A 26,945-nucleotide genomic window follows, 5' to 3' on the forward strand; every position below is an offset into this window, starting at 1 on the left:
TATTTCCTCTAATCCCATTGCTCCTGCAAACTTTGGTTTCAAAGTTTGGACAGCAGTAAACCAAGAATTGGAGCATGTAATTTTGCTTCAGTGTTTTTTGGAAAGCAGTGGCAGAAAGCAAGTGAAAGGAGATCTTCAAAATTGAGAACAAGGGAATGTGGTAAAAACAGCACCTTGCAGCAGTCAGTACAGGGAGCAGACAGAAATGCTGAAGTAGGGTCCTGTCTTACTAGACAAGACTTACATAATACTGCGGTGCAGGAGGCATCTTCTTTCAACTGCTGTGGCAGCTGGGAGGCCTTGGAACAAAGAGAGTCCTGCCTTCCAGTAGTCACAGTGATGGAAGACTTCATCTTTCAGCCAGAGGAATGAGAGAGAAATGAGGAGTTGGTTGTAGAAGACAGGAAAAGGAGAAACCTAATTTCAGAGTGTGGACTTTGGGAGGAAGAGCGAGTGTGGATTTTGGGGATGTGTCATCCCTGTCCGTGTGCCCCCAGCCATCTTTGGCTTCTTTAGTTGACTGTGGGGAATTTTTTTTACCCTCTTTGAATTACTGGTGGTCTCTCCTTGTAGAGAAAGGGGTGCAGAAATGAGAAAAGGGGCTGGGATAATGGCCTTGAAGAATACAAGCAACAGTGTGTTTTACTTAGAATTTGAGCTCACTGAGTTACGAAAGTTTTACATATAAAAGTACCAATATAAAGCACTTTCTGATAGTTTAGCAAAAGTATTTCTCTGTGCTGTTCATGTTTATGTCAAAGGAATTGGAGATTAAATTATGCTGCATCACGCAGAAGTGTCTCAAGCATCTGTTTTCAAAGTGCTGCATTGAAGAGACTGAAAATTGGGCACAGGTCACTGGAAACACTTTGGTCATTCACAGTATACACAGGAAAAAATATTTTAAGGAATCACAGAATCCTAAGGGTTGGAAGGGACCTCAAAAGATCATCTAGTCCAACCCTCCTGCAAGAGCAGGGTAACCTAGAGTACATCACACAGGAACTTGTCCAGGCGGGCCTTGAATGTCTCCAATGTAGGAGACTCCACAACCCCCCTGGGCAACCTGTTCCAGTGCTCTGTCACTCTCACAGTAAAGAAATTTTTCCTGATGTTCACATGGAACCTCCTATGCTCCAGTTTACACCCACTGCCCCTTGTCCTGTCATTGGACATCGCTGAAAAAAAACCTAGCTCCATCATCCTGACACTCACCCTTTACATGTTTGTAAACATTGATGAGGTCACCCCTCAGTCTCCTCCAAGCTAAAGAGTCCCAGCTCCCTCAGCCTCTCCTCATACGGGAGATGTTCCACTCCCTTAATCATCTTCGTTGCCCTGCGCTGGACTCTCTCCAGCAGTTCCCTGTCCTTCTTGAACTTAGGGGCCCAGAACTGGACACAATATTCCAGATGCGGCCTCACCAAGGCAGAGTAGAGGGGGAGGAGAACATCTCTTGACCTACTAACCACACCTTTCTAATGCACCCTAGGATGCCATTGGCCTTCTTGGCCACAAGGGCACATTGCTGGCTCATGGTCATCCTCCTATCCACCAGGACCCCCAGGTCCCTTTCCCCTTCACTACTGTCCAGCAGGTCAACCCCCAACCTGTACTGGTACATGGGGTTGTTCTTCCCCAGATGCAGGACTCTACACTTGCCCTTGTTGAATTTCATCAAGTTCCTCTCCGCCCAACTCTCCAGCCTGTCCAGGTCTCGCTGAATGGCAACACAGCCTTCTGGTGTGTCAGCCACTCCTCCCAGTTTAGTATCATCAGCAAACTTGCTGAGGGTACACTCAGTTCCCTCATCCAGGTCGTTGATGAAAATATTAAACAGCACTGGTCCCAGCACTGACCCCTGAGGGACTCCACTAGTCACAGACCTCCAGCTAGATTTTGCCCCATTGACCACAACTCTCTGCCTTCTTCCTTCCAACCAGTTCTTGATCCACCTCACTACCTGATCATCAAGCCCACACTTCCTTAGCTTATCTGTGAGGATGCTGTGGGAGACAGTATCAAATGCCTTACTGAAATCAAGAAAAAACACATCTTCCGCTCTACCATCATCCATCCACCTAGTTACTTGCTCATAGAAGGCTATAAGGTTGGTCAAACATGACTTCCCCTTGGTAAAGCCATGTTGGCTGCTCTTAATGACCCCCTCATCCTTGATATGTCTAGAGATGGTGTCAAGAATAAGTTGTTCCATCATCTTTCCAGGGATGGAGGTAAGGCTGACCGGTCTATAATTACCCGGGTCCTCCTTCTTGCCCTTCTTATAGACCGGCGTGACATTTGCCATCCTCCAATTCTCAGGCACCTTACCTGTTTCCCACGACTTACCAAAGATGATGGAGAGTGGCTCAGCAATGACCTCCGCCAGCTCCCTCAGCACCCATGGGTGTATTCCATCCGGACCCATTGATTTATAGATGTCCAGATTACTTAACTGATCCCTAACCCAATTCTTATCTACCAAAGCAGACTCCTCCTTTATCCTGACTCCTTCCGGGGCTATAGGAATCTGGGTCCCCTGGGGAGAGTCTGCAGGAGTAAAGACAGAGGCAAAGAAGGCATTCAACACCTCTGCCTTCTTTATATCCTCTGTCTCCAGGGCACCCACCTCATTCAGCAGTGGGCCTATACTGCTTCTTGTGTTAGTTTTATTCGCTATGTATTTGAAGAAGCCCTTTCTATTGTCCTTGACCCGGCCTGCCAGATTAAGTTCCAAGGAGGCCTTAGCTGTCCTAATTGCTTCCCTACATCCTCTAACAGCCGTCCTATATTCCTCCCAAGTGGCCAGCCCCTCCTTCCATAATCCATAGATTCTCTTTTTCCGTATGAGTTTGCCCAGCAGTTCCTTGTTTAACCATGCGGGTCTCCTGGCTCCCCTACTTGACTTCCTACTCATTGGGACACTTTGATCCTGAGCTTGGAAGAAGTAGTCCTTGAATGCTGACCAACTATCTTGAGCCCCTTTACCACCTAGTACCCTTTGCCATGATACTTCCCTTAGCAATTGATAGAAGAGGCCAAAGTTTGCCCTTCGGAAATCCAGAATTGTGGCCTTGCTAGGTATTCTATTCCTCCCATACAAGATCCTAAAGTCCACCATCTCATGGTCACTGCAGCCCAGACTGCCATTGACCGTCACTACTTCAACCAGACCCTCCTTGTTGGTGAGTACCAGATCCAGCAGTGCTCCCATCCTAGTTGGTTCGTCCACCATTTGCATTAAGAAGTTATCATCAATGCACTGGAGGAACCTCCTGGACTGTGAATGACTGGCTGTGTAAGTCTTCCAGCAAATATCGGGGTAGTTAAAATCCCCCATAAGGACCAAGGCATGTAGTCGTGAGGCTGCTTTCAGTTGCCTGTAGAAAGCCTCAACTCCTTCGTCCTGATCAGGAGGTCTATAATAGACCCCCACAACTGTGCCACCTGTACCAGCCTGTCCCTTAATTCACACCCACAGACTTTCCAGTTGGTCCTCATCTGCCCCTGGACAGAACTCAATACATTCTAGTCGCTCTTTCACATAAAGAGCAACTCCACTACCTCGCTTTGCTGACCTATCTTTCCTAAAAAGGACATAGCCATCCATGACCACATTCCAGTCATGTGAGCTGTCCCACCATGTCTCTGTAATTGCCACCAGGTTATAACCTTTAGACCGCACACAGACTTCTAACTCCTCCTGTTTATTCCCCATGCTGCGTGCGTTGGTGTACAGGCATTTCAGGGAGCGAGCAGAGCACGCTAGTGGCACCCTTGGAAGGCAGGAGGCCTCCTGGTCTTCATTCATACTAGAACATTGCCCCACTAGTTCAAACCCAGCTACAACCCCCTCGCACTTTGAATCTAACCTAGAGCTCTGTGAGTGAGCTCTGCTAACTCTTGCCCAGGTACCCTTTTTCCCTGTGGGACAGGGTCTAAACAACTACCCTTTCCCTCAAATGAAACAACAGATTGAGAGTTCTCCCTAGTCTGCCATTCTTCAAGCCCTAGCATGTTTCTCTTGGGCTTGTCCCCAACAGGCCCAGTTATCTCCCCTTCCCCCTTCCTACCTAGTTTAAAGCCCTGTCAATGAGCCCTGCTAACTCCTGCCCCAGAAACCTTCTCCCCTTCTGGGACTGATGTATCCCACCTGCCCCCAGCAAACCAGGTGTCTCATATAGCAGCCCATGATTGAAAAACCCAAACCCCTGCCTTTGGCACCAGTCCCGTAGCCATACATTAATCTGCAGTCTCTTCCTATTTATCTCTTCACCTTTGCTTGTAACAGGTATGGAAGCAAACACCACTTGCGCTCCAGACCCTCTAACCAGCCGTCCCAGAGCCCTGAAGTCTCTCTTCATTGCCCTTGCCCTGCTTGTAATAATTTCATCACTGCCAACCTGAAAAAACAGCAGTGGATAGTAGTCAGAGGGCTGCACCAGATCAGAGTTTCCTTTTAACATCGCCAATCTGAGCCCCAGGTAGGCAGCAGACTTCCCTGTGGGATGGATCTGGTCGACAAATGGGCCCTTCTGTTCCCCTCAGAAGGGAGTCACCCACCACAATTACTCTTCTTTTCTTCTTTGTTGAGGAAGTTCTAAGGCATGGGGGTGAGTGACAAGCCCTAGGTGACTCACTAGATAGATCTACCCCTCCATCTCCATTTACCTGGCCCTGTAGTTCCAAGACCTCATTCCTGTTACTCAAGGGCAACTGGGAGGAAGGAAGGGATTGTGAGAGTTTTCACTTACCTCTCCGAGGAGGGACCTCCCTCCATACCTCCTTGTCCCTTAAGTTTACTCCTTCTGTCTGATGGTAGGAGGGAAGGGGATCCATCACTTGTTCAGCCACTTCCCTCTGCCCTTGCCTTAGGCTGTGGCTCCACCAATCAATCTCACTTTCACACTCTCTGATAGCTCTCAACTTTTCTAAGTCCTCCCTCAGTTCAACCACCTGCTTTAGCAGGTCATCTACTTGCTGACACCGCACACAAACGGTGTCACTGGCTCTCTCTGATACAAGTGCCAGGCTCAGGCATTCACTGCAGCCAGAGACCTGCACGGCCGCATGTCTGCAGGAAGGCTCAGTCTGGGTACCCACGTTATTCCTCACTACAGGTTTTGATCGAGTGGTGACCATGATCTGTCTGGTCGATCGGTCCGTCTACGTCTCTCCGCAGAAGCAAGCAATCCTTCCTCCTCCTGCGCTCCAGGCGAGCCCTCTTGATCAGGCAGTCACCCCACTCGCCTGCCCCCACAAACTGCCTTGACCCGCTCTGTTCACCGCGCTCCCTGTGCAGGTTTTCAACCGCTCACAGCTGCCGCCGAGCCTGCTGGCTCCGCCCCCGGTGAGTCCCTGCTCGCGAGAGCTGAGCTGCCGGCTCCTGCACAAGTCCTGTTGAGGACTTGAGGCTCCCTCCTCGATGGCTTTTGTCGCTCGGAGTTGAGGCTCTTGGACGCTGATCTCTCCCCGCTCCACTCCGATGTTGCAGGCGTCCTCTCTCAAGCTACTCACCTCAGCAATTGACTGAGCAAATTATTTATCTTCCAGAAGGGAGTAACTTAAAAAATCCAACACTTTGGCTTCAGTTTGCACGCACCTTCCTATCAAATGCACTTAGAGAGGAAAAAATTCTTTTCAGCACCATGTGAAGAGCAGGAATATTTTAGTGGAGAGATTTGGTTCCTTTTGACCTACTACCACCTTTGGAAGATCACATGACATATATAAAGTTGGTTATCAATCCTTTTCTTCAGAATCTCCTCATAAAAACATGCATAGCTCTTGGCATCAGGATTATAGTCGCTTGGAACAAAACCCAATATTCACCTTTTGATATTTCAACATTCCCTCAATATCAGGATGCAAATTTAAGTCTTACTTTTGCTTGTCTTATTGATTTTATGTATAAGTGGACATAGAAGGGATTACCTGCATAAAAAAAATCTGTTGCTCACTATGAGGAAGGGTAAGAGCATTAGTTTCTCTGGTTGTTCCTCAGCATCAGGTGCTGGTATTTATCCCAGCTACAATTAGAAAGTTGTGCTGAGAGTGAATGTGGTACAGTGACTCCAGCTTTGTTAGTGCATCTCTAATGAGGAAACCGTTGCATATTCAATTTCTATTATAGATCTAGTAATTATGGCTGCCATTGGTCCCAGGCACTATAATTAATATTATAACTGACAGTTATAATCTTATTTTCACTCACTTGCAACATTTGAAAAATGACTGTCTCGGACGAATGTTCTCTTCATTTTTTTTTTCTTTGCCTATGCATAAATTATTTTGGAAAGACTTGTGAAAAAGTAATTTTTGTTTAATTCTATTTTGGATAATGTTGAGAAATTCTTTTCTCATATTACTAAAGATGTTTTCCCTCTCACTCCACCTGCAAGTTCTGCAGGGAGTGTTCTATAGCTAACTGGATGGCTGTGTCGCTAGAAGCTGCTGGCTGGTCTTTGAGGTTGTTCCCAGACAGTGTGTGAATAGACATGAATAGCTGGTGAGTCTAATTGGAGATGCCTGCAAGAGAAAGCTGTTTAGTCTACAGCTTCTCTGAAACAACTGCAACTGCCTATGTCTCTTCCCTGGGAATCCTGAGAGTTGGTAGTGAGAGGCAGATCTGCTGTGAATAACACCTCTTCCCTTTCTTCTCCTATATCCTTATTTAAGCTGTCTCTGCAGAGCTAGGCCAAAGCATGTAAGATATTAAATATATAGGGAGTTGTTTAGATACCCTTTAGCTGTCTGTACCCGAAACCCTGTGCCTTATCTGTCATTTATATGCCTCAGGTTGAGACAGTATAGAAGTAGTGGTGATGGACTGCTGCATTTTGGGAGCTTATGGAAATAAGATTTATGACTCTAAATATGTGGTCTTGCCATCATACTCAGAGCAGACTTCCATACAGTTTAAGTGTGGGCTTGTATAACTGATTGGTACGGGAGAGACAAGCAGTTGCTCAGTACAGCTTTTGGGCACACAGTAGGAGAAAGTAAGGAACAGTTCAAGATGAGATTGTGAGATCCCAGTTTGATGGGTTAATGTAGAACATCACAGCGAGACATGTCCTTAGTGTGTGGAACAAAAGGCTTTAGGCATTTAGTTTGGTTTAGTTAAGTAACCACTACCAGCTGCAGGACCAAACAGTAGCAGTCCAGTTCTTCCTGTGTTTAGTTATTCCTTAGACCAAGCATATGGTTTCTCTGTCAGAACTTGATGGTACTTGTGGTCACAGATATGTGCAAATACTTACTTGTTTTTCTAAGAAGGTGCCTTTTACTACTGTTCATCAGCAGTTTTTACCTAATTTAGCAACTCATTGGTGAAAGTCTATATAACAGAGCTTAAAATGTTCTCGTTTCTTTAGCCCAATAAATAATAAATGGAAGAACCTCACTAGAGCTAGTAATTTACAGGTGGATATTGCCACAGATACTTATATTTAAGCACTGTATGCATGTCTTAGTTAAACTACATTTGCCCTGTGTTCCTGTAGCACCCTTGAACCATTTCTCTTCATTTTGTTTCTTAGGTACCCCACTTCTAGTTCGAAGGAGCAGTGATCCATCTTTGGGCCCACCTGCTGACTTCCACCCCAGTGCTTCTCATCCCAGCGACCACAGTCTCAAGCATGTTGTAGCAGTAGGTGTCATGTAATTCACCTTTTTTTTAAAGGCAAAACCTGTTCTTACCTTTTGGTGTATAGCAGTTTTACAAGCTATGTCTGTACTTGTATCTAAAACAAGTGCATCATGCTCATTTTCTGTAAGGGATAGAATTTCTTATGGACAAAATGGCTGGTTTAGATTATACAGTCAACTAACGGTGGTTCTCTTTTTTAAAAATAAGACATTCACATAAAGCTCATTGGTGACATAAGGCACTGGAATATGAACCTAGCAATTATGTATTTGTTCAGTATCCTTTTGTCCAGTTCACCACTGTGTAGTGGGAAAAATGTGTTTCCCTGTTAGTATGCATCATCTGTCTTTCCACGCTTTTCCACTTCCCTTGTTTTCTCATGGCATTTCTGTCTTCCTTTAGCACCCTACTACTATCCTCCATGGTCTCTTCTCTCTCTTGCTTTTCTGTTTTGCAGCCTGACTTCCCTTGGAGACAAATTTGTTTTCAACAAATAGTTCTTACTAAATATTAGTGCAAAGACACTACTAGAGAGGATGTAGTAACTCTTAATTAGATGTTATTGCAGTCTGCATTAAATCTAAAAATGATAATGTCTTTGTCAGGCTTGTGGCACATTTTTTATTTGAGTTTTAAGGCCTGAAGCTTTGTGTTTGTGTGTGGGGAAGGTGTTGCTATGTTACTTGTAAAAAGATGAAATTCTTTGTACTTTCTCAATGTCAGCTGAGATACATAAGTGCATCAAACAGCATAAAGCTTTATCATAGACTTGATGTTTGCCTAGAAAGATTTCAGATCTGCTTCTGCACTAGATCGCAACTAGTTTATAGCAAAATTCCACAGATGGCTGTATTGGCACACTAGGAAGCAAGAGGAAAGAACTGGGGATCAGCGACACATGCTGGTGGTGGAAACCTTCTCAGCTGAAGGTGTATTAAGGATCATACTTCTGGTTAAGATTGTGTGAGTGAAGTAGTAAATAGAAAGTCAGATTATGTATGAATAATGTTCAGCGGATCTCAGTCTTAACTGGTCTTCTGAAGGCCAACACAGGATTTTAGCCAACTGTCATTTCTCTCTACATGGCCAAATGTATGTGCATCTAAATATTTAGTGTGCCTCTTATTTTACAATGGCTTATGTTATTTGCTAAGTGGTGTAATTTTAAACCTTCTAGTGGCTCTCCATGTGCATTATGGTGTTACAGGGAGCTGAACTTTGTCCAAGTCCCATGTCACTTGTCAGACCTATTTGAGCTGAGAGGTTTTTCTTGATGTTTGCTGAAAGCACTCACATATTAATGAAATACTGACTTAGTCTGACAAATAAAAGTACAAAGAAGAATTCCTGGTTAACAATGCAGATCTTCCTCTCTTTGCAAAGTTGAGATGTGTAAAGTGAGTATGTCAATGTGTGATGCTGACCTCTGGTGTATTATAATCATGGGACAAAAAAAAAAAAAAGTGGAAAAATTGGTGAAATTTGTTGCATTCCAGGTCATGTTTTGAATGTTTTATTTTTGGCCATAAAGGAGAGGAAGATAGGTTTTTGTTGGTTTGCTGGGTTTTCTTTAAATACCGTATTAGTGGTGACAAGTGTATTTTATACCATTATATGAGGATTGCAGTTAGACCTGGAAGCTAAACTCTCACCATGCTTCACTGACTTGCATCAGTGCACAAGGATCCTCTAGGCTGAAAGGGATTCTCTGTGCCTAAAATAGAGAGTATTCCTCTGTCAGCTGCAAGGTAACAGTCAAAGCTGGACAGGTAACTGTGGAGAAGGCTCTTGGGTCTTTTTGAAATGCCATGTAAGGGCCGGGGGGAAGGCCCAGAGGGTTGAAAGTTTTCATTGTTAAAGTAAAAATCTGTTACAGCAAAATACATTACACCAGCTCTTATTTTTGCAACAGTGCCATTTATAAACCCCTCATTCTCAATCATGCTGAAATATGCTTTGGCATAATGTTTTGGGAAGCACAGAAAGCTTAAACAACATAGGTTAAATTAGGTACAGATTGTTTTAAAACACAGGGAAGAATCAATACCTGACAACTGAAAAAACATGGCACAAACAACTGAACACTGCATTTTGAATATAGCTGTGCTCTTTCATGCAGGTGTTAAAGCAATATTTAGAGAAGATTAATTTGTTCCATATATTGCTGCTGGAAATGTAAAATTAATACTGCATTTCGTTTGCCACAAACATGAGGGTTTTTTCACATTAAACTGCTTCCTTGCAGTCACATGCAAGTTAGAAAAACCAGAGTTGTGGGTAGACAAAACAATTTTCAGTGTGTGTAGTAAAAATGAAGTCTCTGTATTTATTCCCCAATTATCTTAGCAATCATTTTGTAATTGAAATTGTCTTCCATAATTACCATAATTGTTTTGGCACTTCTGGCAATTTGGTGTTTGGCACATGTAGAACTGGCAGTTTGGCTCTCTGTAGAAAGAGTTGCAGTTAGATTGTGTGCTCTCTTATACAGTACATACTGGTTCTCCAGTAGTTGATCACTTTCTTGAGAGGTGGTTATGATCTGAATCTCTGAAGACAGCACTGATTTATTTCTATGAGGGTATGATAAGTAATGCCTAAAATAGAGCAGCGAACATGCAGTAATAGAAGAGCATTGCTACCCAGTTCAGGTGAACAGGGTGAAGCTGATGAACCATTTGAACCATTACCATTCACAGTATTTATAGAATCTAAGCAGAGCACATACTCTGTTTTTAAGATGTTGTCCCATTCATTCAAAGGAAGATTTTAATTTTTTTTCATGCCATATGGTGATTACCAAAATTACAGAATCTTTGCTGAGTGACCAGGTAGCTTGAGAAGAATTAGAGCTATTCCTTCATATCTTCTCTGATGCTTATTTTGTCTTAGCTGTAGTTTTTAGTCCCAATTAACAAAATACTTCTAGATCAGTCAAAAACTGATAGTGAAGTCCAGCATCTGTTCTCTCAGATTGGAAGTCATTTAACAGATGGTACAAAATTGGAGTATCTTTTTTCTCCCAAACCTCTCTTCCTTACCATGATAGCTGCCACTGAAAAATTTGGAGTCTACAATCAAAGAAAAATAGGGATAACAAATATCTGAATTTGTTACTGAAGAAAAGGTATTAGTGAATGTATTAATTTATGAAGGCAACTGTTAAACTCTTCTGTCTAGTTATAATCACAGAGCCCTGGCCAGGCTCTCAAAGCAGAAACTTCCCTCCCTGGGCCTCCAGAGAGGACCTCAGGAAAGCATGACTATTTTAAAACACTTTGATGTGTTGGGTGGCCGTGGGTTTGCTATGGCAGTAGCCAAATGCTGGCCCAGCTGCTTTTTGGCTGTGAATGGCCTGGCTTCAGAAAGTGGGGTTAGCAATAGGCCATGAAGTCTTCAACCAGGGATCTACCCTGGAGAGAGGCCATGCTTCATGATTGAAAGGGTCAAAGCCTTTCAGAGGAAAGAAGCATTCTTTGGCCACTTAGCACTTGTCCCCAGCTTGCTGAGAGAAGCTGCAGTTTCAGATTTTCAGCACTGACTCAGAAGTTTCTAGCTGGATCCCTCTACCCAAGCTCTAAACCGATAAAGACAAGATATGCAGCAAGTCTGAATTATGAGGTTCTGCTGGTTTGGTTTTGAACTTTTTAGGGAGCAGAGTGCATTTTGCTGCTTTTGCTCAGGCCAGTTCATCCAGGTAATAATTGCTAAGGTATAATTAAAACATCTGAACTTTCTGGGGATGATTCTTCAGCTTGTCTCTCTTTGTCCAGGGACAGACTTCCCTACTATCATAAGACATGATCAGATGTTTTAGATGGAGAATTGTGGTTGATGGGAGTTTTGCATTAATTCTGCTGGGACTAAGGTTTTATCCCCTCTTGTTAACTTGCTGATTATTATGGGGATGCTATGTTCTGCATGACTTTCTTTTCTAGTTGCATCTTTTCTGGATAAATACTTAGTTTAACTTGGAGTTAATCAATGCTAATGCCTGATCAAATTGAATTTATCCATATTTAAGATACAATGAGATGCTGGATCAATTGAAGAGCTGCTCCAGTGGCTCAATATCATTTCAATTTTTACCTAGATGTGTCTTGAAATTGACTGTATTTTATGCATTGTGGACATATAATTTGCAATTTTGGATAGGGCTCATGTATAATCAGAACATTTTTATGCTTCAAGCCCTTGTTAAAAAAGGTCAAAACCTCCTCTGGTTCTTCTGGCCATTAATTGTGTTTGTAATGTATTAGCCTTCCTGATTAAGTGTCTGCAGATTAGCATAATGTGAGTGTGTGTGAGGATGCAGCTCCACGGATTGTGCCTTCTACGTGCTGTTTCAGGTACATATGTAAACATAAATGCTGCAATCAGAGCTTGGTTTTGAGAGAAATATTATCAGTTGTACTTTCAAAGTGTGTGGGGTTTTATTACAAGAAAGAGGCAGAAATATTAATTCATCTAACAAAGCTATTTAAAAGCAGGGCAGAGCACAAAAGGTCTTTTTTGATACAGTGATGGGATAATGCTGTAGAGTCTATAAGTTGTGTTGATCCAGTAGGTTTCTGCTAAGGCCTGAACTAAGAGACTGCACTGCCATGAGGGTGGTATTGTCTGTCTGATTTCAGGAGGTAAAACTTTTGTCCAGTATTGTTTACTCACCCTGACTAGGTCAGGTAGCTCTAATTTCTGGTCCCTTTGCATGTGTTAGAATTTCAATATGAAATTCTCCCATAGGTATGTGATAGAATCACAGAATAGTGGGCTGGAAGGGTCCAATCTCACTGCCATGACCAGGAACATCTTTAAGCAGATGAGGTTGCCCAGAACCACATCAGACCTGACCTTGAATGTCTCCAAGGATGGGTCATCTGCCCCCTTGCTGGGCAACTTGTGCCAGTGTTTTACTACCCTCATTGTAAAGAATTTCTTCCTCACATCCAGCCTGGATCTCCCCTTTTTTAATTTAAAACCATTGCCCTCATCCTGTCGCAACATGCTCTGCTAAAAAGTCTCTCCCCATCTTTCTTATAAGCCCCCTTTAAGTTTCCAGGAGGTGGGGTATGTGAAGGAAACCAGAATTTGAGAGAAATGCAGTAATTCTTCAGGAACTAGCAGTGCTGGAAGGACATAAATAATATATAAACATAAATGTAATATAAATAAAGTAGAGATGGAAACTCATCTTGGGTATTACAATGTGTGTTGCAGGGCAGAGGCAGGAATGCTCCCCTGAGGTCGTGTGGTCTCAGACTGTCATTCGGAATAGCAAGCTTTTTAAATTCTGGAAGGCATTTATTTATTTCTGGTTAAAGTTTTCCTATTAATAATTTAACTCCTGCTCTTGAAACACTGCTGTGTGGAACTGAGCAGAAGATCTGGGGAGACTTAAAAGAATTTTCTGTCATTCAGATGGGGAGTTCCGAGCAGTTTGAGTTTTTGAAAAGGGAATTCTGATGTGGGTGAATCCTTTTTTAAAGCAACTACTGTGTGTCTGTTTACGCTGTAGAACATATATATATAGAACACTCCTAATCAGTGCAGGAGCTTGTCAGTGTATTGCTTTTGATGTCTGATTAGATGATCATAGGGACATCTGCAGCGAGTTAGTTTTGAAGTTGTTGGTGTGAGGCACTGCAGGAACCAGAGCTGTGTGGCACTCTTACACCATGAAAAACTGCTACTCTTAAAGAGCCTTTTATAAATCCAACTATGCAGCTAGCTGAGGGCTGTCAAATTAACAAAAGCCATTCCTTCTTGATTCTTTCTGTTGCTTTTCAACCCTGCACTACTTTTTTCCCCTTCCTTGTGCTGTGTGCTGTGGCATTCTGTGTCAAAAAGAAATTACTTTATATTGTAGAGGAAAAGCTAAGAAATGTAAATGAAATATTTGTAATACTTTAGAATACTGAACTGATCATCTGAAAAGAGACAGAAGTGCCCTGTAGTAATTTCCTCTTTTGAGGGTGCAAAAAGGTACGGGGGGAGGAGAGGAGGAGGAAGTCCTCTTTGTTTTCCTTGCACAGCCTGCATTTCAAGGAAAGTGTATTGTTTTACCTGCATTGTTTAAGATGAGCAGTGGGTGCAATTTACATATTTTTATTTGAGAAGGATAAGTAGACTTTTTGTGATTTATTAGAATAAGAGCTAATAATGAATGTTCGTGATGTTAATATATAGATTATTAGTAAAAATGCTACAGTCAGTAAAAATAATAAAGAAAATAATTTTTAATGTGTTGCTTTCTAAAGCCTGTTTCCAGTGAGAGAAGTGCAGGCTTTTTACTAACTATTAATGAAAGAAAGTATCTGTTATGAAACCATTGAAGTTCTCCATCATTTTGGCACTTATGTTCGTAGGGGGCTGGGTTTTGCTTCCTCTTTAAAATAAATTTGGGGCCTTGGCTGTCATTTTGAAGACTCTTGATTGTTTATAAACCTTTCTCCTTTGTCCTCTGCCTTGTGTAGTCAGGTAGATGTGGCTGCAGGTGATGGAAGATGGCCAAGAGACTTAAACTCTGGCTTTTTCCCATGTGGCCTATCTCTTAAAGGACATGGAAAAATTATAGGGTGGAAATAAAAACTGCTGACAAAAAAAAAAAAAGTTAAGAAAAAGGGAAAAGGTCATGCTTTCAATGCTGTTGACACGTTCATCTCTTAGCTACATCTTTGGGGTCCTACAAAATACTGTCATTCCATCTGGAACAGCTTTTAGCAGGCAGCTTACGCAACAGGCTCATGGCACTGAAATTAGAATGAAACATTAGCAAGTTACTGTATGTCTGACAGTCAAATTAAAAGTGGAAGATGACAGTCAACATGGCTCATGCATATCATTTACTGTCAAGCTCTAGAAACATTTAGCTAAAATAAAATAGGTTTTCAGTCGGTGTCCTACTGAAGTGCCTGCTGCTAAATAAGTAACATTTTGCATAACACAGAGCAAGCCGGTGGACAACTGGGAACAATGGCAGAGATTTTGGATACTTAACTTAGATCCAGATGTTGCTGTGACATTAGGAAAAAGCTCACTTTGGATTTTTTTAAGATGTCATCTTGCAGAGCTCTGCTCTTGTTCTGATTAATATTTCTGTGTCTGTGAAAGTGAGATCTGCTTCTTTGTTTCTCTTGCAGGTTTGACAGCTATTCACACTCAAAAGAGGTTTGATATTTTTATTAGGAGAGGCCCCTTAGACACTAACCTACCCATCCCATTGGAGACACTTTATCCGGGGATTTGTTCTTTTCCTGTGTAGTTGGTGTCTCAGCTAATCTGGATTTACAGTTTTTTGAGTTATAATAATAACATAGTGCTCTTTGAAACTTACACATTCAGGGTTTTTGTTTGTTTTTGTTTTTTTTTTTTTATGGCAGCAGGTCCTGATTACTGTGAAGCAATTTCTTGCAATAACAACTGGAATGAAGGGAGGAATATTTTATTGTTTCCATGTTACAGCATGCTTTTGCTGTTACACGTGTTTGAAATAGAATCATAGAAAAGTTAGATTGGAAAGGACACGTTGGTGTTGGGAATAACAAATTGAGACCACTGTGAAGATAGACTAAAATGGTGAGACTCAGGATATTGAATAAGCATATCTCAACTTTTGGTATTTGTCAGTAATTGCAATGGTTTCATCTGGCCTGTAAGTGTAATATGACCTTTTGTCATAACCCAGGCAGTAGAAATTCTCTGAAATAACTTTAAATAAGTAAAACCTAGTAAACAAACAGTTTGGTCAATAAGTAAATCTTCAGTTAAAATGAAGTTATTAGACTCTGAGCTGATGTGAGAGCAAGTTGTTGTCACTGTTCCTCTGTGCTATGAGGGACAATAATTACCTGTTTATGAGGTACCCTGGTTTTCCTGTCCTGATCACCCAAAGATGGACGTACCTGTGGTCTGATCTGGCACTGTTGTTCTTATGATGTATTTCAGATTCTAAAGAAGTGTATTTGCTGAAGTTTTATACATCCCAAAGAATATCATATAAAAGAAAAACAAAAAACACTAAACCAATCAAAAAACCAAACCACACACATGCAAAAAAGCAAAACCAAACAACAAAAAAACCCACCAAAACCCCACCCATACAATCAACCAAACAAAACCAAACCACAGGCTTTGGCCCCAAGAGAGATCTTACAGGAACAGTTTCTCTTGGCAATCAAGTTTCATGGCTTGTACTTTTAAAAATTATTTGTCTATTTTTGACATATTAGTGACAATAAGTTTTCCTTGAATTCATCTTGGTTTAAGTCTTGATTTACTGTATGTTTCAATTAGAACATATGGATTCTCAAGTTCCTCTCTAGGATTCAAGTAAAACAGGTGTCTTCTTTGCATCAGTCCAAAGGGGTGCCCATTGTGTCATACGAATTATATTTGAACTGAACATGTAGCATGGCTGGGCTGTCCTTTAGTTTTAGGTCACAAGTTGTTTGCCTGAGAAAAGGCAGAAATCTGTGCTCTATGTTTGGCATATTTTGTATGTTAGGCATGCTAAGGCACATGAAAAACAGCAAGGGGGTTGGTGACAGCCAGCAGGGCTTCACTAAGGGGAAATCCTGCCTGACCAATTTGGTGGCCTTCTGTGATGGGGCTAGGGAGCTGATGGACAGGGGTAGAGCAGTTGATGTCATCTACCTGGACTTGTGTAAAGCGTTTGACACTGTCCCACACGACATCCCTGTCTTTAAATTGGAGAGACATCAATTTGATGGATGGACCACTCGGTGGATAAAGAACTACCTGGATGGCCGCACACAAAGAGTTGTGGTCAATGGCTCAGTGTCCGGCTGGAGACCAGTAACGAGTGGCATCCCTCAGGGATCGGTGTTGGGACCGGTCTTGTTCAACATCTTCGTCGCTGACATGGACAGTGGGATTGAGTGCGCCCTCAGCAAGCTGTGTGGTTCGGTTGATAACCCTGGAGGGAAGGAATGCCATCCAGAGGGACCTTGACACGCTTGTGAGGTGGGCTGATGCCAACCTCATGAGGTTTAACCATGCCAAGTGCAAGGTCCTACATCTGGGTCGGAGCAATCCCAGGCACAGCTACAGGTTGGGCAGAGAAGAGATTCAGAGCAGCCCTGAGGAGAAGGACTTGGGGGGTTTGGTCGATGAGAAAATGAACAAGAGCCGGCTGCAGTGTGCGCTTGCAGTCCAGAAAGCCAACCATACCCTGGGCTGCATTAAAAGGAGCGTGACCAGCAGGTCGAAGGAGGTGATCCTGCCCCTCTACTCTGCTCTTGTGAGACCTCACTTGGAGTACTGTGTGCAGTTCTGGTGTCCTCAACGTAAAAAGGACATGGAACTGTTGGAACAAGTCCAGAGAAGGGCCACGAGGATGATCAGGGGACTGGAGCCCCTCCCGTATGAGGACAGGCTGAGGAAGTTGGGGCTGCTCAGCCTGGAGAAGAGAAGGCTGCGTGGAGACCTCATAGCAGCCTTCCAGTATCTGAAGGGGGCCTATAGGGATGCTAGGGATGGACTGTTCACTAGGGACTGTAGTGACAGGACAAGGGGTAATGGGTTAAAGCTTATACAGGAGAAGTTTAGATTGGATATAAGTAAGAAATTCTTTCCTGTTAGGGTGGTGAGGCACCGGAATGGGTTCCCCAGGGAAGTTGTGAATGCTCCATCCTGGCGGTGTTCAAGACCAGGTTGGACAGAGCCTTGGGTGACATGGTTTATTGTGAGGTGTCCCTGCCCATGGCAGGGGGGTTGGAACTAGATGATCTTAAGATCCTTTCCAACCCTAACTATTCTATGATTCTATGATACTGTATCTTAGAGCTAGCAGAATTACTCTCTGTTGTTGTCTATTTGGCAGCTGGCTTAGAGTGGCATGAACTTGGACCTTAAATAAAAGAGCTGCTGTGGTTCTTGTATCATGGTCGCTCCATTGACCTAATAGTGGCGTATCTGAGATGATTATACATTTAACACGTGGAAATAAATTGGTCTCCTCTTTTTCTGTTCTGCTTTTTTGGAATTACTAAGTACAATTAATTTCATGGTATATCTGTCAGCTTTACAGGAACAAAAGGAAACCCCTTCTTTTCAGCTGGCCACATAGCAGTCTAAGAAGTATGGTGAATGCTCCTCAAATCTGGAGTTCACTTTTAGGCCCATAGCTCCCTTTAACAATCTGCATAAATCTTTCTGTCCTTCAAGCAGCAGAATGGGAATCAGAATGATGTTGTTTTGTAGAGCAAGTTCTGTGAGCAGCACTACTGAGCAAGGGCCAGTTATTCTCCATTTCCTTATCTTTAGATGCTTTCCATAAGAGCCCAGGTGAATTCTGTTTCTGATGTAGGAGAGACATATTCCAAGGGGAATTTTATAGAACACTTGTATGAGGAGTTGCAAGCACATTAAAAGGAGGAGAGGCCAGGGAACAAAACATCGATTAAATGGATTTCAAATCACAAAGAGGAAAAAATTCTATATATTAGCAGGAAGAAAAACATCCCCTTCAATTTGGTTTCAAAGGGTACAGCCAAATCAGGGATGTTTCATCTTGAAAATAAATCAGGTCCGTAAAAAGCTGCAGTTTTTAGTGGCAAATTTTGTTTTTCAGAAGTTCCTGTAGTTATAGTCTCTTTAGCCCAAGAATTAGTGTCTGAACTATATTTTTGGTTTAAAAGAACATAGGATCATTTTCCTCAGATCTGAGGCATCCACTATAGCTACCTCCTTGGCTCAGATGTTCTGGTGTGCTTCTGCAAACATGGGTTTTCTTAATGGTATTGGTGAAATCCTGTGGTGTGAAGACCAGCTATGAGACTAGTATGGCTAACGTATGCTGCGTGGATAAATGCATCCACATTTCCTCCATGCATAGTATGTACTCTTTGGATGCTCTCAGATTTCCATTTGAGAGGATGAATTCAGTAATGAATATCTATCGGAATAACGTTCTACAAAAGATATCCTGAAAATGTTGATGACTGGGCTCGTCTGTTGTACAGTGGTAAGAACAGCTAGAGTCAAAGTTTTGCTCCTTGTGGAAAAAAGGCCAAAGGCTATTGTTAACCTTATATTACAAGTCCTCCTCTCATTACTACCAGGGAGGCTTAGAGGAGTAGAGAGTCAGAATGGGCTAGAAAAGTTTTTGCACAATAATTTTATTATTTAAAAATTACCCTGTAAACTTTAAAATAGCCCACGTCAGTCATCAGGCTATTCTGTCCATCTTTGATTCCCTGTTGTTAAGCAAGGGAAAATTCTCCATCCTGTCATGAAGAAGAGAAGAAGGGAAATTGTCTGAGTCACTGTTCATAGATTCAGTGCTAGCCAGAATGTTTGAGATGGATACTGCATTATGGTCAAATTAATAGTCCAGTTAATACACAAAAGAGTATCTCCGATGTATGGTTTGTTTTTTTTCTTTTTTCTTTGAGGCACCTCAGAACAAGAAATTGTCAAGAGTAGAAATACTTATAGTTTAGGGATTGCCATGTTAATAATAACAAAGCTATCCTTAGGTTTACAAAACACTGAACCAAATGATTGCTTAATGCCCGTTGTGATTTTCTGCCTTTTTACCTTTCAATGTCTAGTTGGTGTGTAGTTGTCATTTTCAAATTGCTGTTTTGAGACGTGAGTTGATGATGCTATTGTGTTAATGTCATCAATCAGACAAACACTGATATTACCAGGTAAAGTTAGTTCATTAGAACCAGATGTGTGTGCTCCTAAATAAAATTATTATTATTTAAAATATTACTGACGTGATGCCAAAGGATTATAACACTTTTGGGAAATTAATCTGCCAATTATATGTATTTATAATGCTATACAAGTGCATAAAGCATAAAGTTATTGATGTGAGTTCTGTTAAAATGACTTTTATGTAGTGTCTGATGCCAGTTACCTATTAAGCACAGGTCTAACACCAGGCTCTAGGTTTATAGTGATCTAATTTTTGTTAAAATGATTCAATATTTCAATTCATTACATATTATATGTTCATATGATCATGATGTTTACCACAGAAATACTTCTTTTTTCATTTATTTAATTAATAAGATTATTTGAGGTCTGGCTTTCTGTTCCACTGCTGCTAGTATTCCACTCTGTAATGACAAACATACACATTTAGGACTGGTTGGCAACTCTGTTTAGTTTGCACCTCAAAAAAACAAATGGAAAAAATACTTTTTGATTTATATAGACAATTTAAAACCTGTTTAGTTGGCTTTTTAAATAGCTGGAGTAATTAATCTAGGCTTTTGATAAACGTGTGTTAAGTAAAATGGTACAAGTTAAAGTTAGATAGCAAGTTCGTGGGATTCACCAGCTTTTAAAGGGGAGGAAAAAAGCCCTACTTTTTTCAGCAGAAGACAAAAATGTCTCTAAGCTGACAAAAATGTCTCTAAGCCTACAAAAAGGTCTTTTTAGCAGGAAAGAATGCCTTTGGAAAGTAATAGAAAGTAATGCTACCCACTTATTGACATATATAGCATATGTGTTCATGTGGTGCCCTTTGTGAACAAGGAATTATGAGAATTGAGATTGTGCCTCAGATACATTATTATGAAAAGAACAGGAACTAGATAAATATTGCAGTTCACAGGTAATGAAAGGTTGTCTGTGCCAGGGAGTCCGGGAATACAGCTCACTAGAGTAATATTTATTTTCCAGAAACACTGAAATTTGAGAAGGACTCAACTACCTACCACTGATTTTTACTGGTACTGTTGGGATCAGACCGTTAACCCTCTCTAACCTCCCACTTAAATGGGACCATATTTAGTAACGTGCTTGTCTTGCCATGAGATCTGGACTTCCCTAAACTGGGGAATTGGGAGCCGCTTGGCAGGCTTGGAGTCCTCCTGTGCCCTGGGATGTTTCCCCTGCTATAGCGAGGCCACCCTGTTCGTGCAAGGGTCTGAGGGTTACTGAGGATGGGCTGTCCCTGCCCCTTGGTCCTTTCTGACAGCCTCATGTGTTTGCAGTTGCTCCTGCTCCCCAGCACTGTGCCTGTGTGGGCTACCCTGTTTGGTGGTGGGGCAGTGTGCTGGGTTCAGCAGTAGCAGTCATTTTTCTCCTTCTTGGTAGCTGGTGCAGTGCTGTGTTTTGACTTTCGGCCTGGGAACAGAGCTGATAACAATGATGTTTTGGTCTGGCCAAGGACTTTGTGAGCCTCATGCTCTACCAGGGAGGAGGGGAAGCCAGGAGGAAGCAGAGACAGGACACCTGACCCAAACTGACCAAAGAGGTATTCCATACCACAGCACGTCATGCCCAGGATGTAACTGGAGAGTTACCCGGAAGGGCTGGTAGACTGCAGGGTTGGAGGAGGTATCGGTCGGTGCTTGGTCAGGCTGGGGGGGGCGAGTTATCGGTCGGCTGGTGGTAAGGTGTTGTATTCTCTTCCCTTGTTATTTCCCTTATCATTATTATTATTGGTGGTAGCAGCAGTGATTTGTGTTATACTTTAGTTACTAAACTGTTCTTATCTCAACTCGTGGGAGTTGCATTCTTTTTGATTCTCCTCTCCGTCCCTCTGGGAGTAGGGGGAGGGAAAGAAGGGGAGGAGTGAGTGAATGAGTTGCCTGATTGGGTTTAAACTATGACAGGCAGGTGGCTCATGAGTCTTAGGTTGGTGGGGGCTCCCACTGCCGGGGTGGCTTCCTTCCTTCCTTCCTGCCCAGACAGTGGCAGGCCACAGGCAGGGGAAGTCTCCTGCAGTCTCAGCTTTGCTCTGTGCTGTAGCTTTTTCTAATTTGGACTTTAAGCATCTTCAAGTCTAATAAGAAATGGTAACCAACAGAATTGTGGGGTTGCTTGTTGATAATTTTCCCTTGCTTTTGGAGTCAGGCTTGACTGTACACTGCAACTGGGAACCAAGAGGCTCCAATTGAAGAAGACAAATTGTGTCAGGAGTGCTCAGCCTCCAGCTGAATATATATTTCCTACTGCAGATAGCACTTCTGGGTTCATTATAGCTTGCTCTCATAAGTCGTCATTTCTGTCTCAAGGCTGTTGTGCTTTCCAATGTAAAGCAGATTGATGCTGGCACGTTTTTTTCTATTTTAATTTTACAAAGTTGTCACGCTGAAACTGTGCCTCATGTTGGAAGTGCTTTGAAGTGAGGAGATAAACAAAGAGCTAAAATAAAATTAAAAAGAAGCACAAACAACATTTCATCTTGGTTTGTCTTTTTAAAAAATAAGCTGAATGGATGTAGTACCCTTGTGCCACTGTAGTAAGCCTGCAAACATGAGGCGATCAATCTAAATTGAGTTACTGTATATGCAGTAAGCAGAAACAGGTGAAAATTAGGTTATCTGTGCCCAACTCTTTCTATTCAGTATGAGCAGTGACATATAAACTAGGTTTTAGACCTGATTAGTTTTGTTTATTTTCAGAAAGGGGCAGAGGCAGAACATGTGCTATATCTACCATAGTTATTAAACCAAGAAACTGTATAAAGTCACTAGCTCACTTGTGACATTTGCAGATAAAAGTAGAAAGCCCTGCTATAAATAAATCCAAAGTGAATCCAGGAGGAAAACCAGCAGCAGTCCTTAGTACATCTGAGTTTTATCTTCATGAAAAACAAAAAACCCCATGAACTCTCTGTCTTTTCACTAGCAAAAAAAGGGAGAAGTGATTGTCTCTGCCAGTTTCAGAAATGCCAACCAATTTATAATCTAAGTATGGTTTATAATTTCACTTTTTCTGGTTTGTGGAATCCCAAAAGTTTTCCAATGAAGACAGTAAGCTAGATCTTCACAGTTAGCTTTTATGAAGTTGTAAAAGTAGTCAAGGAATTTAGAAGTCTGATCACAGATTGAAGCTATTGTCTTTATCAAAAAAATGAAGAAGTACCAGTGGCAAATGTGTTCTCACTGGTGCAATACTTGGGCTCACCGTTACTATTAATCTTTGATTTAAAAGAGGAATGACAAGTCCCTAGGCAAGCTTTGAAAACATATGTGGAACAGCTTTTACGCCCCGATAGAAGCCTTTTCTACACATTTATGCACCTCTCCATACTGTTGAGAAGCAGCAATTGCACAAAAAGCCACGATCTCTCTCAAGTGGCAAGGTGAGGCCCTTTCCTGGGATTGCAGTCATACCTATGGCTTGTATTCTTCTTTCCCAGCAGAAAGATAATTGCTGGTTTGTTGTTTTTTTTTTTTCCTGTGCCAAGAGGTATCACCACCACTGTAGAACGTAAGTAAAGACCCAGGAGAGCTGAGGAGAGCTGGCTGTGGGCTTCCAGTTCCATTGTTAATCCAACTTAAAACTACTTGCTCCTAGAACCCAGCATTTGTTTTCATGACAGTACCTCAGCTGTTTTCTGAATTGTGTTCTAGGGCTCTGCAAATGAAACCAAATGCAGAACTGGAAATCCAGTGTTGTCCTTTCCACTAGTTTGAAACGGGCTCAGGAGTCTTGATAGACTGATACCTTAAAACTCCTATGCCTGTTCAGCCAGGAGGCTAAAGAAGGTTCCCTATCATTCATGTTTACCAGAGAATTTAAAAAAAAAATGGAAGTTAATTAGTTCACAAAATACTAACAGCTTCTGCAAGCTAATTGAGAATCCACAAGAGTCATTCCCCATGCTATTTGCCAGAGCCCTGAACCCTTCTGAAATGAACTGTTGATAGCCTTTCACTTTCTCTGGAAGTTGTAAGAAGAGGGTTTTACTGTTAGGTTTTTCTGACATTTAGCACCACCAGTGATCAAATGCGCCTGTTCTGCCTTCGAGAGGGTTGTGAGGATGAATGAAATATACTCTGAAGTGTTCAGGGCCAAACTTCAAGGTCTACAACTGTTTCTGTGTCATCTCTCACTTCAAAGGTATCTGCCCTTTGACTTCTAAGTTGAGCTGTTATTGTTGGGGCCCCTGTGGGTTGCCTGAGGCTATCAGATGTCCAAATAGCCATAACAACAGAAATAATATTTGCTTTCATATGGTAAACAGTTCCTGTTTGACTGTTAAAAAGATGTAAGGCAGTTCAGACTTGAAAGAAAAACCCCTCAGCAAACACAAAAACACCACCATGCCAAAAAACCGAAACCAAACCAAACCAAAACCAAACCATCCGCAAACAAACCGAGGCAAACACCCCGCCAAAACAAATGAACAAAACACAAAACCAACCCCAACTGTTCAACTTTATTTCAGCTTGTATTCAGCTCCCTCCATCCTTGTATTTGTCTTTTCCAGACTTGGTGATGCCTGTAGCTGTTAGAATTGGATACAACAGTGGGGATTCTTGCACAAGCAAAATAAATTACTGTTCCTGAAGCTATGCTGGTTGGGTTCCACTTGAAGTTCCAGTGAAGATTTGCTAATTAAACTTGTTGCTATTGACTTTTATAACCATTTAAACAGGAAAGGGTTAATTTGCTGGAAGAGGACAAAGCAGATAGAAAGCCTTATCCCTATTCCTCTAAGAACCTGGACTCCTTCAGTGCTGGAAACACTGTGCTGTAGGCAGTTCACGCTTGAGAGAAACAAACTGTTCAGGCTGTTTTTTGAGTAGAAGTTCAGCTCCCCAGGCCCTTGCGTTTGTGATCTCTGGGCTTCATTGCTCCATTACCGCTGTACAAGAGTTGAATGTATATTGGGGAAGTTCTGAGTACCTTAAAATGCACCAGTGCATTGGTTTAGCAACACAGATCAGTATTATCCTGGTTTTCCACTGTTTTGTTTCATGTATCCGGGACTTCCTATTAAAATACTGAGGCCAATTCAGCATGCTTTTTTTGTTGAGATTTAAAGCCCTGCATGAGATTATGCACAAATACTTGAAAAAATCCCGTTCCCTCCATGATCCTTTTATCTACTGGGAGCTACTTTTGTCTAGGATGTATTGCTTGTGCCTGCATGATGTACCAGGTCTTAGACTAAGCTCATTTTCAGAAGAAAGCGCTGAATGCTTCTGTCAGTTGCTTTTGAATTTGGCAAAGTTCATCTCTGAATGAGAGGCCTTTCTTTAGGAAGTCTACCTTGTTCTTTCCTTCACAAAGTAACTTACTGGAGCTTTTTCTTCCTACCTTTTCTGTCTAGAAGGAAAGATCATGTCTATTGAACACCTAGAACGCATTACAGTGATTGTAATCAGTGGAGCCTTTAAAAGGATTGTAAAAAGTGCAGCTATTAAATATGCAGATTAGTAGTGCTGAAAATGGGAAAGATGCAAGCAAAGCCTAGGAGCTTGCAGTGGTTTAGATTTTTATAATACAATTATAAAGTCTTAAAGCTTTGCTTTCCTATGTGATAGCATAAGAAACTTCACTGTACAAAATACTTACAGATTTGCTTTTCTAAATTATATATTTCAGGCACAGGTAATCTTGTTTCCTTAAAGAATCAAACTAAAAAACTTTACAGAAAAGAAATACCCCTTCACCTGCAACATGCTGCCACTCTTGCTATTGCTGGTTGTGAAGTATTTCTAATTATAATCCAACCTGGATAATTCATACTGGGCTTATTCATAAGTAATAATATTTGAAATATTTAACTGGTAAATAAAAGCATACTGTACTGAAGTTTAAAGCTTAAATAATGCACAAACATCAAAAACCTTTTTAACTTACTGTTAAGGTCACTCAAATTTTCTGTCAACACATTTCTTAAAACCAAGGAAATTGTAGATTAAGGCAATACTGGGGTTTGAATCAATCTCACTTCACATGCCTTAGCTCAGAAGCACCAGAAAATACTCAGATGTATTGAACCTTGTCACATTTTTGTTTTGGCTTGGGGTCTTTTTTTGTTTGTGTGTGTGGTTGGTTGCTTGGTTGTTTTTGAATAGGCTGCTTCTGCTTTACATGTAAAACAGGTCTGTTAGCTGCCTTATTTCCAAGAACACCTTCTTCTCTGTATTGCTTCTGGATCTGCTCATGAAACAGCTTTTCACTACACTTTGCTTCACCTTCTTCTGTTTTGTAGCATTGTCTGAGGAACTGACTCAAATAGGTAACAAAGAGCAAACAGAATTATTTGTTCGTGTCACCTGTCATGCACACCTAAGCAACAGCAATGTGTTCTCTGACCTTTGTTCTTGCAATTAAAGATGCTATTATTTGCCAATAACTGTGGTGCAATTAAGTCCATCTCTAACCTTAAAAAAACAGTTTCTTTTGACAAATGTAAGTTTGTAGCATGCAAATGAATTTACCCCTCTGATTTCCTTTGCTTATTCTTCTTTAAATGATTTTAAAACAATCCATGGATGTGAGAGTTCTAGCTAAGATCGTTTCCCTCATAATCTGATCAGTGAGTAAAATTGTGCTTGTCATAATATCCTGTGTTTAATTCATCTCTGTGGATATATTATTTCTGTTCTATTTTATTCCCAGTGAATATGCTGATACATGTTTGCTTATGATACTTCGTTCACCCCCCTTTCTTTCAGCTGTGTGAGAAATTCTGTTTTCTTCCACAATTTTTAGTGCTGTCAAATTATTTACTAACCAGTGCTGTTATTTCAAGATGTAGTTAATAATTAACATGAAACCAGATCATTTTCTGAAAGGTTATTTTCTGATGACTTTTAAAAATCCTAGGAGAGATTGAAAATACCATTATGATTCATAAGGATTTGTTGGAAATAACAGTATACTCTCAGGTGATCAGTCTCTAGTTTAAATTGCCTGCTAGCTTTAAGGTAAGCCAGTGATAGTAATGTGTTGGCTCAAAGGAGTCAACGCAGGTTTATTAATAATACCCACTTATAAATTCAGGGTAACACTGTGCCTGTACTTTCAGATCCTAAAATAAGGGTTTGTATACAGTTCAAGAGAATTAAAATGCTACCCAGTTGCCTTAATTTTCATTGAGAATTGGGATCAAGATCAAGGGCTTTATGTAGGGCAGTGTGTTTTCTCCCATTTGGAGGCAGGCAGCTTTCAATTCCTTGAAGAGATTCAGACAAGATTTTAACCCTTATGAATTCATTTGATACTGTCTAGGTTAAGACATTCTCATGGGCCCTCAGAGACATCTTCAAGTCTGATGGCGTGTTTTTCCTCTGACAAGTCCTTTCTTAGAGTTAGGTTTAAAGTATACCAACAGGAATTGTCTCTAGTTTGGGGTTTACCTGTCAAATAAAGGCCTGGCAAGACCAACTTGTGTTAAGCTGTCATGATGGCTCTCTGGCCACACTGTTGGTGAATTTTGTTAAGAAATTAAGGTTGCCAATTTGGTTTGGAGAATGCTCAGAGCCGAGGAGAGAGTAGAATTTCTAAGAGTAGTAGTTCCTTCCTGTACTGAGATACGCTGTGAGACTTCCATAGTATTTTTGTGACC

General features: G+C 41.5%; 1 protein-coding gene across 3 annotated transcripts in view; it reads left to right on the top strand.

Moving 5' to 3' along the window:
* PARD3B (par-3 family cell polarity regulator beta) overlaps positions 1 to 26,945 on the top strand; it is a 429,596-nt gene that overhangs the window by 151,909 nt on the left and 250,742 nt on the right. For all 3 annotated transcript variants that reach the window (XM_061455076.1, XM_061455066.1, XM_061455058.1), the window contains exon 4: positions 7,542 to 7,651. In XM_061455076.1, the coding sequence (XP_061311060.1) occupies positions 7,542 to 7,651 (110 nt within the window). The remainder of the gene's footprint in view (positions 1 to 7,541; positions 7,652 to 26,945) is intronic.

Source organism: Pezoporus flaviventris, unplaced genomic scaffold, assembly GCF_033815535.1.
Source record: "Pezoporus flaviventris isolate CSIRO_AGI_PZ_B2104156 unplaced genomic scaffold, CSIRO_AGI_Pfla_v1 ptg000001l, whole genome shotgun sequence".
Taxonomy (NCBI): domain Eukaryota; kingdom Metazoa; phylum Chordata; class Aves; order Psittaciformes; family Psittacidae; genus Pezoporus; species Pezoporus flaviventris.